Here is a 13,561-nt window from a genome sequence, read left to right as displayed (position 1 = left end):
TGGCTCAGTGGTAATGAACCCAACTAGTATCCATGAGGACAGAACTCCGCCTCACTCAGTGGGTTAAATGAACTGTGGTGTAGGTGGCAGACACAGCTTGGATCTGGTGTTGCCATGGCTGTGGCGTAGGCCGGCAGCTGTAGCTCCGACTGGACCCCTACCCTCAGAACTTCCATAGGCTGTGGGTGTGGCCCTTAAAAAAAAAAAAAATAGGCAGTAAGATTATACCCCAAACTGATAATTGTGGGTTTCCTCTGTAGTTTGGGTGGGAGTGGGGCTGGGCCTGTGAAGTAATGCAAAGTGCACTTTATACCTATCTCTATTACTTTATTTTATTCTATTTTACTTTTTCTGCTGAAACTCAGGATCTAGTATTTTATTTATTTATTTATTTATTTATTTATTTTTGGCTGTGCCCAAAGCATGTAAAAATTCCTAGGCCAAGGATTGAACCCCCCCATAGCAGCGACCAGAGCTGTTGTGGTGACAACACCGGATCCTTAACTTGCTAGGCTACCAGGGAACTCCATTAATTTTTTTATTGTTTGCAGGGGGACACAAACATTCAGTCTATTGAAGAAATAGACACAAGTCGTTGCAGTGACAACACCAGATTCTTAACCCTTAGCACTATTATTTTATTTTATTTTATTTTATTTTTGCTTTTCAGGGCCACACACGCAGCAGATGGAGGTTCCCAGGCTAGGGGTCCAATCAGAGCTGTAGCTGCCAGCATACGCCATAGCCACAGCAATGCGGGATCAGAGCCACATCTGTGACCTATAGCACAGCTCAGGGCAATGCCAGATCTTTCACACACTGAGCAAGGCCAGGGATGGAACCCACATCCTCATGAATACTAGTCTGCGCGGCCATGACGGGAACTCCCTATTTTATTTTTTAATGTGGATATCTTCCTGTGTTTCTGGCATAATTTTCCCTTTCTTAATAATCTTTTAACGCAATGGATGGTTATATCATCAATGTAATGTTTTTGAAGCATTCTTATAAATGAAGCACCCAAGGAAAGAAATAATTCAGCTCCTAGCACACACTAGGTGCTAAATAAGTAGTTCCTATGCCCCACCCATCCATCAGGAACCAAGAGCTAGGTGAGCCTTAAGCACAGGTAGAACCCCCTACTCTGAGAGCATTCTCCTTGACAGATGCAACCACCCTGGGAGGCCGGCCCTGGCAGTCCCCACCATCCCCACCTGGCCCCTGTGCGCAGGCCGGCCTCGGCCTCTTGTCCTTACCTTGCTGAGCCCATTCCACTTGTCTACAAGGTGGATCCTGCTGAAGTCTTTGACCCCTGTGAACACGGTGAAGAGCCCGGAATCGGAGTTGTTGAGCTGCAGACAACAGCAGAGGATGACATCTTTAAGCCCCAGGATGGAGGCGAAGGCCCCCAAGGGCCAGTACTCAAGCCCACCTGCTTAGTTACAGGCTGTCCCCACTTCCCCCAGCAGATGGGACCTCATCATCTTGTTCATTGCTGGATCCCCTGCAGGGGACCAAGAGGACGAGGACTTAGAGGGTTTCTAGGAAGGACACTCCCCTGATGACAGTATCCCCTCCTGGAAAATGCCACCCCTGCCCTTTCCAACTCCAGGAAAGTCTGATTCTCCTCCCAGGTGAATGGTAGAGTCACCCCAGCCCCCGCCCCCCCAATAAAGCATGGCCATGTGACTTCTTCAATCAATGAACATGATCAATGAAAAAGGAGAGGAGTTCCCATTGTGGCCCAGCAGGTGAAGAACCCGAGTACTATCCATGAGGATTTGGGTTCCATCCCTGGCCCCGCTCAGTGGGTTAAGGATCCAGCGTTGCTACAAGCTGCAGCACAGGCCACGGAGGCAACTTGGATCTGGAGTTGCTGTGATGTAGGCCGGCAGCTGCAGCTCCGATTTGACCCCTAGCCTGGGAACTTCCATGTGCTGCAAGTGCAACCATAAAAAACAACAGAAAGAAAGAAAAGAAAAAGGAAAAGAGAAGTGGTATGTCACTGCCAGTACATGTGAATCTCGCCGTGCCTTCTGTTATTGCTATAGTGATCAGGGAAGGGCCTATCAGGCTGGAGCCTCTCTCAGCCTGGGTCCCTGAGTGACTGCAAGGAGCAGAAGCCCCCTGGCCACCCACACTGGACATGGCATACCGGCAAGAAATAAATCTTTGTTGTTTTAAGCCCCTGAGAACTGAGGGCTGCTTATGCTGGCTCAGCCTGAGAGATACAGGACCCAAGGTATCAAATACTTTCTAGACAGGAAGCACAGGCTTTGGCACTCAGAGAGTTATTTCTTAGAAACAGATTTCTTTTTTTCTTTACTTTTTTTTTTTTTTTTTGGCCATGCCAAAATTCCTGGGCCAGGCATTGAACCCATGCCATAGCCGTGACCCAAGCGTCAGCAGTGACAATGCTGGATCTTTAACTGCTAAGGCCACCAGGGAACTCCTCTTAGAAACAGATTTCTAATTTAGAGCAAAGACATGCACAATGTACAAAGAAATGAGTGGGAATTCCCGTCATGGCGCAGTGGTTAACGAATCCGACTAGGAACCATGAGGTTGCGGGTTCGGTCCCTGCCCTTGCTCAGTGGTTAACGATCCGGCGTTGCCGTGAGCTGTGGTGTAGGTCGCAGACGCGGCTCGGATCCTGCGTTGCTGTGGCTCTGGCGTAGGCCGGTGGCTACAGCTCCGATTCAACCCCTAGCCTGGGAACCTCCATATGCCGCGGGAGCGGCCCAAGAAATAGCAACAACAACAACAACAACAAAGACAAAAAAAGACAAAAGACAAAAAAAAAAAAAAAAAAAAAAAAAAAAAAGAAATGAGTGACTGCTGGGTAAAATCTAGAAAGCACCCTTTTACCTCAGAGGACATCATACAACGAAAGGTGCAGCACCTGTTTGGAACTCAGTAAGGGTTATTTATTGGTCAAATGGCTACATCGATTACCAACTGGTTAAACAAACAGGCTCAAGAGCAGGGCCCAAGTTCAAAGCCTGCTCTGGCACCCTAATATCTGTGTGCCCTGTCACCTGTCCATTCAAGAGTTTCACAAACCCAAACTTCAGCCAATATAAGTGGTCAGTAACAGGAGCCATTCCAAAGAGGCACTGGGAGTATTAAAAGAGCTAATGTGTGAAAGCTGCTGAGCACAGTGCCTGAGAAATAATAGGAATTCAAAATGCTTTATTGTTATTATTATTAATATGTGCTCACCCAAAAGAATACCAGCATAATAAATTATAACAGACAAAGTGTATCAGAGACTGCTAGTTACCACCCAAAGTCCATTCTCCCCTTTCACCCTCATAACAAAACCCCATCCTTACTCAAGGGATCAACACACTAGATTAAAGACAACCTTTTCCAGCTTCCCTTGCAGCTAAGTGTGGTCACATGACTAAGTTCTGGCCAATGGAAAACAAGAGGAAATTGGGTTTTTTCGCTCCCAAAGAGGGATACAGCTGGGACGTGCAGTTTTGTCCTTGACTCCCCTGCCTGCCCCTCGATACCCCACTACTTCTTCCCTCCATCTGTGCTGTCTGGAATGTGAATGTGACAGCTGATGCTCCAGCAGCCACCTTGGACCATATGGTAACCTCGAGTATGGAAACCACAGCCTAAGGAGGGCAGAGCAGAGCAGGAGAATTCCAGGTCACTGACGAGTATGAAGCCACCACACCAACACTGAACAGTCACTACAGGAGACTGGGATTTCCACTATATATTGTCAAACATAGGTTATAGGTATGCTACTCAATTTGCAATCATTTTCATTCGTTTATAGGTTTGCAATATCCTTTGATAAGAATCATGCCACTTACCCCAAACTCGCCAACTTACCCACACACCCAGAACCTGTCATCCTGCCCAAAAATGTACTGAGCAGCTATCATATATCCAGACCAGAATTACAGTTTCTCCCTCCCACTACCCCAACACCAGATCAGCAGAGCCCAGAAAGGTTTAGGCTGGAGCAACACGGAGGGATCATCAAAGTCTGTGGTTGAGGGAGTCAAGGTCAGAAATCAGAGGCCAGGGATCCAATTCTACATCAGACCATGACTCAGACTCCTAATCACTACTCCTAATCACTCCTAATCACTACTCCTACTAGATTACCAGGAGTCAAGATAAAGAAAAAGCAGACAATTTGCGGCAGAGCTATAGCTGACATTTGTGACTTGCCTCCTAGGCAGCCATTCCCCTTTCTTCCAGCACCACCTCCAGTCATCTAAGTTCAACCTGAATCAAACTGCACCTGAATCCATCCCTAGAGTTTTCAAGTACATAAGCCAATAAATTCTCTATTTTGCTTAAGCCAATTTGAGTTAGGTTTTCTGTCATTCACAATCTACAGCCCCTGGACCCTAAGCCAGCTCCAAAAGCAAGGTGGTAGTGAGTTTCCAAGCTCTGTCGGTGGAGGACAAGACACAGGGTTTACACTTCTCATGGGGCAGCACTTACCTCAGCAAATAACCCGAACTTGCCCTTGAAGGGGAACATGTTGGGGAAGTACTTATTGATGAGATGTATGAGGGGGTCCTCGTAGCCCCACATAATCTCACCAACAGTGCGGTTCACGAAGGCGCGCTCGCCAAGGGCACTGAATGCAAAGGTCATGATCAGCTTCAGGCTCATGGGCCTATCCTCCATCATCACTGACGCGCTCTGCAAAGCCAAGGGACAGGGGTTAGAGGCTAAACAGCTGGACTTCAAGCCAGGCTTCAAGTCACAGTCCATTTAGGGACATGTTCGGGCCTACAGGGGTCCCCAGAGTGGACATGTGGGGCATTCTGTTTTAACGATAAAGGATATATATATATGACTCCTTTATCCTTATATATACATAAAACCGAATCACTTTGTTGTGCAGCAGAAATCATCACAACATGTAAATCAACTATACTTTAATTAAACTTTAAAACACAGGAGAAAAAATGGATAAAGAGTACATAGCAAGGGGCTTTTTTCTCTTTCTTTTTTAAACAGATGAAATTCCTATTCCTATGAATATAATGAAAAAGCAGTATTTCATCTAACAGCTATTGCCATATTCTAGGAATAGCTTATGAAATGTGTTTTAATAACCAGGCTATAAATATTCTCTAACTGTGAATAACTGCATAAAATAGCTGCTTTTTCCTGATTCCAACAACAACAACAAAAAAAAAAAAAAAAAAAAAAAAAAAATAGGGCATCCAGACCCATTCCCTGATGCTTCAATAACAGAACCACCTGTGCTCTTGGGTTCAGGCCAGTTAACTGCACCCCCAGGCCCAGAGGCAGGCATGTGGCTTAGTCCTGGCCAATCAGAAACAGAAACCTTCCTCCCTCTGGCTGCAGCAATTGGTTTGGGAATGTACATGTGGCCCAATCAGAGCCAACAAGCCACAAGGAGATGGTCCACTGGGGATGTGAGGTAGAGAGGGGAGGGGCTTGTTGCTGTCCTTAAGTGTGGCGTATGCCAGGTTTTAACCATCCTGAAGGGCAGATCTGCCTGAGCATAGAACCAACACAGATCCTGGCAACCTTTGTTTGCACCCTGTATCAAGCTGCACCTAAAACCATACCAACTCCAGCCCTTTCAGTAACATGAGCCCATAAATGCTCTTTTTATTTATGTTAAGTTGGAGCACCTTTTATTCTCACCTTGTAACCAAAAGAGTTCTAATGGAGACTCCACTCCTTTTCCTTAGCATCTCCCAAACTCCAAGAGCCCCAAGTGGCTGTTCTACCCAATATCTGGGTGCTTAGAATAGGGGTGAATTTATACTCTATTCTTTTCTTTCCATTGGAAATACTCTCTTGGCAATGGGTTTATTTATTTATTTATTTATTTATTTATTTATTTATTGTCTTTTTTTTAGGGCTACACCCACGGCATATGGGGGTTGCCAGGCTAGGGGTCGAATTGGAGCTGTAGCTGCAGGCCTACACCACAGCCACAGCAACACAAGATCCGAGCCGCGTCTGTGACCTAACACCAGAGCTCACGGCAACACCAGATCCTTAACCCACTGAGCAGGGCTAGGGATCGAACCTGCATCCTCATGGCTACTAGTCAGATTTATTTCCACTGAGCCATGATGGGAATTCCTATTTATTTTTTTAAAGCACTTTTTCCAAAAGCTAATCTCCACTTGTAGAAAAGGAAACATTTTAGCAATTCCTAAAACATAGGGTATAGAGGTCTGGTTTCATAGAAACTCACGAGGCTCTCCTTAACATTAAAATTTTTTAATTCTTAAAAAATTTCTTAAAAATCATAAAAGGACAGAAATAGCAAAAAAAAATTGTAAAAGAAAAAAAGTCCCTCTCCAACCCATGACCCTCCTCTTCCTGTTCCTCTCCCCCAAGGCAGCCCACTGCTAAGAGTTCTTGGGTACTCCTGCATAGACAGTCTACACCAGAAGTCAGACAACTGTGGCCCGTAGGCCAAAGCCAGCCCACCACCTGCTTTTGTACAGTCCAGTAGCTAAGAGTGGTTTTTTTTTTTAACACTTTCAAATGGTTGAAAGAAAAGCAAAAGGAGAATATTCTGAAAAACATGAAAATTATAGGAAACTGGAGTTCCCATTGCAGCTCAATGGGCTAAGAACCAACATAGTATCTAAGAAGATTTGGGCTGGATCCCAGGCCTCGTTCAGTGGGTTAAGGATCCAGCAGTGCCACAAGCTGAGGCATAGGTCACAGATGTGGATCTGAGCCTGTGTTGCCATAGTCAGCACCTGTAGCTCTAATTTGATCCCTAGCCTGGGAACTTCCACATGCCATGGGTACAAAAAAAAAAAAAGGAAAGAAAATTATAGGAGCAGTTCCTGTTGTGGCTCAATGGTAACAAATCTGACTAGGATCCATGAGGACGCAGGTTCAATCCCTGGCCTCAATCAGTGGGTTAAGAATCCGGTGTTGTCATGAGCTGTGGTGTAGGTCGCAGACATGGCTCAGATCTTACATTGCTGTGGCTGTGGTGTAGGCCTGCAGCTACAGATCCGATTTGACCCCTAGCCTGGGAACTTCCATATGCCGCACCTATGGCCCTAAAAAGCCAAAAAAAAAAAAAAAAAAGAAAGAAAGAAAGAAAGAAAATTATCAGAAACTCACATTTTAGTATCCATAAAATTGTTCTATTGAAATATAGCCATGCCCACTCATTTATGTTATGGTCTTGGACTGATTTTTTTTTGGCCACACTCATGGCATGAGGAAGTTCTGGGACCAGGGATCAAACTCACACCACAGCAGCCACAGGAGTGATAATGCTGGACCCTTAACTGGCCGCCAGGGAACTCCTTGGGCTGCTCTTGTGTTGTAACGTAGAGCTGAATAGCTGCAACAGAGAACACCTAGCCCTCAAAGCCTAAAATATTTACTATCTGGCCCTTTGCAGAAAAAGCCCACTCTTAGAGTTCCTGCCGAGGCATAGGGGGTTATGGGTCTGGTGTTACTGCTGCTGTCGTCATAGCTGTGGCTTGGATGCAACTCCTGGCCCAGGAACTTCCATACACTGAGGGTGGGCAGCAAAAAAAAAAAAAAAAAAAAAAAGCCCACTCTGATCTAGGCACATAAAAGCACATGTGCGTAAGTGGGTATGTGCATGTGTTTCTCCTGTGGAGAAAATGAGTGGTAGCATCGTGCATGTAGCCCCATGACAGCCCCTGCAGCCCTGCCTCCTTTTGCCCACTCCATACCAGTCCACTGCCTGCCCACAATAGACAATGTAACAATGCACATTTACACTGTTTCTAGCCTGTGCTCTGAAAACATTGCTGAAATAAATATCCTTAACTGAACAAACATCTTGGCCCACGTTGTTACTCTATCCATGGGACAAATTCCTACCTATGAAACTTCTGAGGTCAAAGGCATGTGCAATTCATACTGAAAATCTCTACCCTTGCGCAGCTCACACCAGTTCTCTTCCTTTCGGCAACGTCTGTTTCCACAAATGCTCATAAGCCCTAGGCATCATCACACAGTCTTTACCAACCTGATTGGGGGGGGGGGGAGTGACTTCACTGCCAAAACATGCATATCTAACTCTGAGGGAGGCAGCTGCAGGGCTTCCGGCTGCATTTATTTGAGCTTCTCTCCTGTCCATCCAATGGACTCACTAGGTGAGTTCACATCTAATTCAGAGCCTAGCCTGGGGATCAGGCCCAGAGCAAGTGCCTGATGACCCTCAACTATGTGGAAAGAGGATTAAATAGAGGCCTGAATGCCCCAGACTTTGCTGGAGTTTCCTGGTGGCTCAGTGGGTTAAAGATCCAGCATTCCTGAGGGGATGTGCCTGGGCTGTGGGATGGAAATCCTGTGAAATCAGATTGTTATGATCATTATACAACTACAGATGTGATAAATTCATTTGAGTAATAAAAAAAAAGGAAAAAAAAAAATCCAGCATTCTCACTGCTGTGGTGCAGGTTCCATCCCTGGCCCAGGAACCTTGCATGATGTAGGCAAGGCCAAATTTTTTTTTCAAGATTATGTGCATGTATAACTGAATCACCTTATTGTACAGCAGAAATTATCACAACGTTGTAAATCAACTATACTTCAAAAAACTTTTAAAAAATGAAAAAAAAAATTGTTAAATCCTAATTTGCTACTCACTAGCTGAGTGACCCTAGATAAATCACTAAACCTCTCTGTTCTTTAGTCTTCCTCCTCTACAAACAAAGAAAATAATAGTACCCAACGACCACAGGATCACTGACAAATAAACAAGGTATTGTGTGTAAAGCCTTAAACACAGGTTCTAACACGTGGTGTTAGCAAGACCCTCACCCAGCAGGCCTGCTGGCAAGGTCGCCCCCGTTTGGCATCTGAGATCCTGGTTTCAGGGGGGCTCCCACATTCCCCAATGGATAAGAGAGGCTCCCCTCGCCTGGACTGTAAGGACGTGGCTCAAGCTGATCACCTGCTTTCCTTCCAGGAGTCTGGAATTTGGATCCGTGCCAGGCAGAGAAGCCTGGGAGACCAGCCCCCAATAAACACCCTGGGTGCTGAGTCTCTCCTGGGTGTTCAGGTAGAGGACAATCACACAGGTTGTCACCACTCATCGCTGGGGGATTAAGCGTGTCCGCTGGAGGCCTGTGCTTGGTCTCCACACCTCCTGTCCCCTCTCTCTGCTGATTTTGTTCCACCTCCTTCCACGGGACCAAACCAGAGCCAAAAGCAGAACCGTATAGCCTGGGTCCTGTGGGCCCTCCTCCTGAATCAGCAAACCTGGGGGCGGTCCTCAGGACCCTGACACACCAACACACCGGGGAGGCAGGCAGTAAATCCAGCTCCTGCCAGGACTCTCACCTGCAGAGAACCGAGACCCCGCCCACATCCTCCCTGCAAACACTTTGTACAAAGACTTGGCCTGGGGGGTGCCTCATTCAGCCCCCCACTGATTTTATCCTATGTTATCTTATCTTTTTAATTTTTTAGTTGGCAGGGCCTGCTGCGGCTTCCTGCAAGATCTCAGTTCCCCCACTGAGATCTCAGTTCCCAGACCAGGGGGTGAAACTGGGTCACAGCGGTGAAAGCACAGAGTCCTCACCACCAGACCACAAGGCACCTCCCATCTTTTGGGATTTTTTTTTTTTTTTTTTTGGCCACAGCATCTGGACGTTCCTGAGCCAGGGATGGAACCACACCACAGCAGCAACCTGAGCCACAGCAGTGACAATGCCAGATCCTTAGCCCACTGGGCCACAAGAGTACCCTGGGAGATTTTAGCTTTGCAGGTCGAAAAGGGAAAGACCACGACTTTGGCCAAGACCCCCAAACCACGCACCCTGGAAGCCCGCCAAGCTGAGAGTTGCCCCGGGAGCCCCAGGCTGCACACTCAAGGGACTGCCTGGTGCAGGGGGCAGGCAGGCAGTGAGAGGGGCTGCAGCCTCGGGGCACCTCACCAGGACCAGGATGTTGGGTATGACGATGTAGTCACTCTCCAGGCCGCGGGACTTGTGAGGCTGGAACTGGTAACTGCGGTACTCGAGGAAGGACACTGTGTCGTTGTCGTTGAAGGTGATGTTGCTCTTGTGCCTGAACTCCCTGCGGGCGAGGAAGCCGGAGGGTCAGAGGCCGGGAGCGAGAGGGCCCTGGGATGTCTGTGCAGTCTGTGCACTGAGCTTGGCACCCCCCCACCCCACCCCCCAGTGTCTGTCATCCTGCCACCTGCCCCCCCAGAGCCTCTGTAACTGAATCCCAACACGCCCTCTCCACCTGGCCAGGCCGCTGCCTCCCGCTCCATCGCTTACCACCTGAGCCTCAGTTTTCCCACCTATTCGATGGGAGTAATAACAAGATCTACCTCCCTACCATGAGGGTTCAGGGAGCAAATGCCTGACAAGCAATTAAAACGGTTGCCTGATGCATAGAAAACATGATGCATCCATTGCAATTTTGACTATTGTTATGCTGTCATTATTATCTCTTGCTCGGCAATCCATTCTCCACAGAGCACCAGAAGACTCTGATTTTGGTTGTCTTACTTTTGCTGTTTTTCCTCTCTTTGGCCGTCCCTCATCGTACAGCATTCCCAGGCCAGGGATCAGATCCAAGCCCTGCTAGCGACCTAAGCCGAAGCCTGGGCAACACTGGATCCTTAACCCACTGTGCCAGGCCGGGGGATCGAACCTGCATCCCAGTCCTCCAAAGATGCCACCAATCACATTGCCCCACAGCGGGAACTCCCCAGAAGACCCTTCGAAAGGAGGAAATCACATCACATTACCGTCTAGCCCACAACCTTCCTTTGCACACAGGATAAAATCAAGCTCCTGCTATGGGCTCTGAGGTCCTTACCCTCCAGCCCTGTCCAATTCTCAGGCCTCCTCTCTCCTACTCTTCCCCTCATTCCTAACACACCAGCCACACAGGCCTTCTCCCTTCCTGGGGTACCAGGGTGTTCTACCTCAGGGCCTTTGCACTTGCTGCTCCCTCTGTCCAGGATCCACTTCCCCCTAGACCCTCACACTGTGGTGCCTCTTCCCAGCACCCAGGTCAAGGTAAGTGTCCCCTTTGCAGAGGTCCTCCCTGACCCTCCAGTTAGACAAACACTGGCCAAGCCCTGCCTCCAGCATGCTCCATCATTTCACCTGTTTTGTTTGCATCACACTTACGCTGTCTGGCTTTACTTTATTTATCCACCCGTTAATTCTCTCTCCACTGGAATATCAGCTTTGCGAGGCAGGGGCTTCTGTCTGCCTTTTATAGTGAACTGGCACAGTGCCTGGCACACAGGAAGCGCCATAAATGCTTATAGAATGAAGGGGTAAATAGAAACTTTGGCAAACCAGGCTCAGCTCTGACATAGAAGCCTTTCAAGGGTAGGCTCAGCCAGGATGACAGTTTCCTTAGGGCAGGATGGGCAGAAATCAGACCTGTGTTCCAACAGCCCTCCCTCATCTCTTGGAAAACTGCTCCAGCCAATCCAACAAGCCCAGGAGCCCCTGGAGAGCTGCACCCTCCCACCAAAAAGCCACCAAACGAAGACACGGTGGCAGCGATGGTCATAATGAAACAGAGGAGGGCCCTCTGGGGTACAATCCTTTTCCGTGTCCCCTGTTTTCTGTTTATAGGCTGCCTCCTCGACCTTCCCTGAGTTCCAAAGGACAGATTCAAACAGTTGCTTATCAGGGAAGGGAGAGGATGCAGAATCAAACGAGGAGGAGTGGTCAAGAGAGGTCAAGGGACAATAGCACAGGGATGGGGCAGGGGCCGGGTTCCTCCTCCAAGGATCTGCAGAACAATACCTTTGAGTTCTTCTGCGAGAACTGAGGCCCCCGCCCAGGTGGAGGATGGTAACTTCCTGCAGAGCCCAGGATTCCGGGAGCTCCACCCTGTTACCTCCCACCAACCAATCAGAAGACAGTCTGCACACAGTGCAAGCTGATGAAGACCCTGACCCCCTCCCCAAATGATTCTCCCTTTAAAAACTTTCATGGCCAGAGTTCCTGTGGTGCTACAGCAGAAACGAATCTGACTAATAACCATGAGGTTGCGGGTTCAATCCTTGGCCTCACTCAGTGGGTTAAGGATCCGGTGTCGCCATGAGCTGGGGTGTAGGTCTCTGGCAGCTGTAACTCTGATTCGACCCCTAGCCGGGGAACTTCCATATGCTTCAGGTGCTGCCCTAAAAAGAAAAAAAAAAAAAAAAAAAAAGACTTTCATGGCCAAGCAGTATCTTCAGATTCGGTTTTTGGACATGAATCCATCATCTCCCAGGTTGCCTGCCTTTCCTTTGCACCCAAGGGCAAACAGCCAAACCTGAGTTTGGTAATGTTAACAGCTAATGATTATTGAGCTCTTACTGCATGCCAGGCACTGTGCTGGGCTTCTCATCCCATCCTCATAACCACTCCCCAGTGGGTGCTAGCATCCCCATTTGACTGAAGGGGAAACTGAGGCATGGGGAAGTAAAGGCTCTTGTCCAGAGTTCAGCAAAGCCAGGCTCTTACTCCAAGTCTCAAGTGCCAGAGCAGATAGCAGATAGGTTAGGAGAAGCAGACTGACCTTGGACAGGCCTCTCTATTGCAAAGGGCCTCAGTTTCCTTGTCTTTAAAATGGGGTGATGAGTCCCAGCCCAGCCCCCTCCGTCCTCACCTGTACACGTAGGGCCCGCGCTCCCGCACCTGTGGCTTCTGGCCCTGGAGGATCTCGTTGGGGTTGATGACATCAAAGAAGTAGACGGAGAGGTAGAAAGGGACAGGGATCTCCTTCCACATGTTGAAGGACAGGCTGCTGGGGTCGATGCGCACATTCTGGGGGACGAGACAAACACGCCCGTGAGGAGGAGGGCCAGGGCCCCCACCCACTGGCCTACCCTACCACTCAGCTCCAGAATAGCTGCCTGATGCCGGCCTGCACTGTGGACTCCCAGAGGCACATCAGAAAAGGGGCTCCCTGTCTGGGAGGGGGGATGCTCTGGGGACCAAAGGTGATGGGAAAGCTGTTCACACATGCCGCTCCGGAGTTGACATAACTAATGTTAATAGGTAATTTTTTTCTTTCTTTTTTTTCTTTTTGGCTGCCCCACAGCATATGGAGTTCCCAGGCCAGGGATCAGATGCAAGCCATAGTTGCCACCTATGCCACAGCTGTGGTTACACCAGATCCTTTAACCCAGTGTGCCAGGCCAGGGATCAAACCTGGGTCCTGGCACTGCAGAGAGGCCACCAATCCCATTGCACCGCAGCGTGAATTCCATAGGTAACACTATTTTTATGTGTTAACTTTTGAAATATGTTTTATTAACAGGAGCCTGACCTTGGGATCAGGAGATGGCCACTGCTGGACCACAGCACATGGCACCTGGTAGGAAGTAGGCTCATTCATGCAACACACATGTACTGAGCACCTACTACATACCATGGACTCTTCTAAGAGCCGGGATAAGAGAGCATACAAGACAGATCCAGATCCCCAACTTCATGGGGCTTTTATTCTAGAAGAGGAGAGGCAGGTCTTGCCATTTCAAACAGAGGGGTCAGATAAGTGAGATGTAAGCAAAAACAAAAGACAGAAGCACCAAACCAAAATTAAAAACTAAAGGCAA

At 48.2% G+C, this 13,561-nt stretch overlaps 1 protein-coding gene across 1 annotated transcript in view; it reads right to left on the bottom strand.

The window, feature by feature from the left end:
- SCARB1 (scavenger receptor class B member 1) overlaps window positions 1-13,561 on the bottom strand; it is a gene marked incomplete at its 5' end in the record, with an annotated part of 92,148 nt that overhangs the window by 30,061 nt on the left and 48,526 nt on the right. Inside the window, 4 exon segments of the mRNA NM_213967.1 lie at window positions 1,257-1,352; window positions 4,474-4,677; window positions 9,915-10,056; window positions 12,610-12,767. Coding sequence (NP_999132.1) covers window positions 1,257-1,352; window positions 4,474-4,677; window positions 9,915-10,056; window positions 12,610-12,767 — 600 coding nt within the window.

Source organism: Sus scrofa, chromosome 14, assembly GCF_000003025.6.
Source record: "Sus scrofa isolate TJ Tabasco breed Duroc chromosome 14, Sscrofa11.1, whole genome shotgun sequence".
Lineage (NCBI taxonomy): Eukaryota > Metazoa > Chordata > Mammalia > Artiodactyla > Suidae > Sus > Sus scrofa.
The sequence above is the reverse complement of the archived record's forward strand: the minus strand, read 5'-3'. Positions and strand labels throughout refer to the sequence as shown.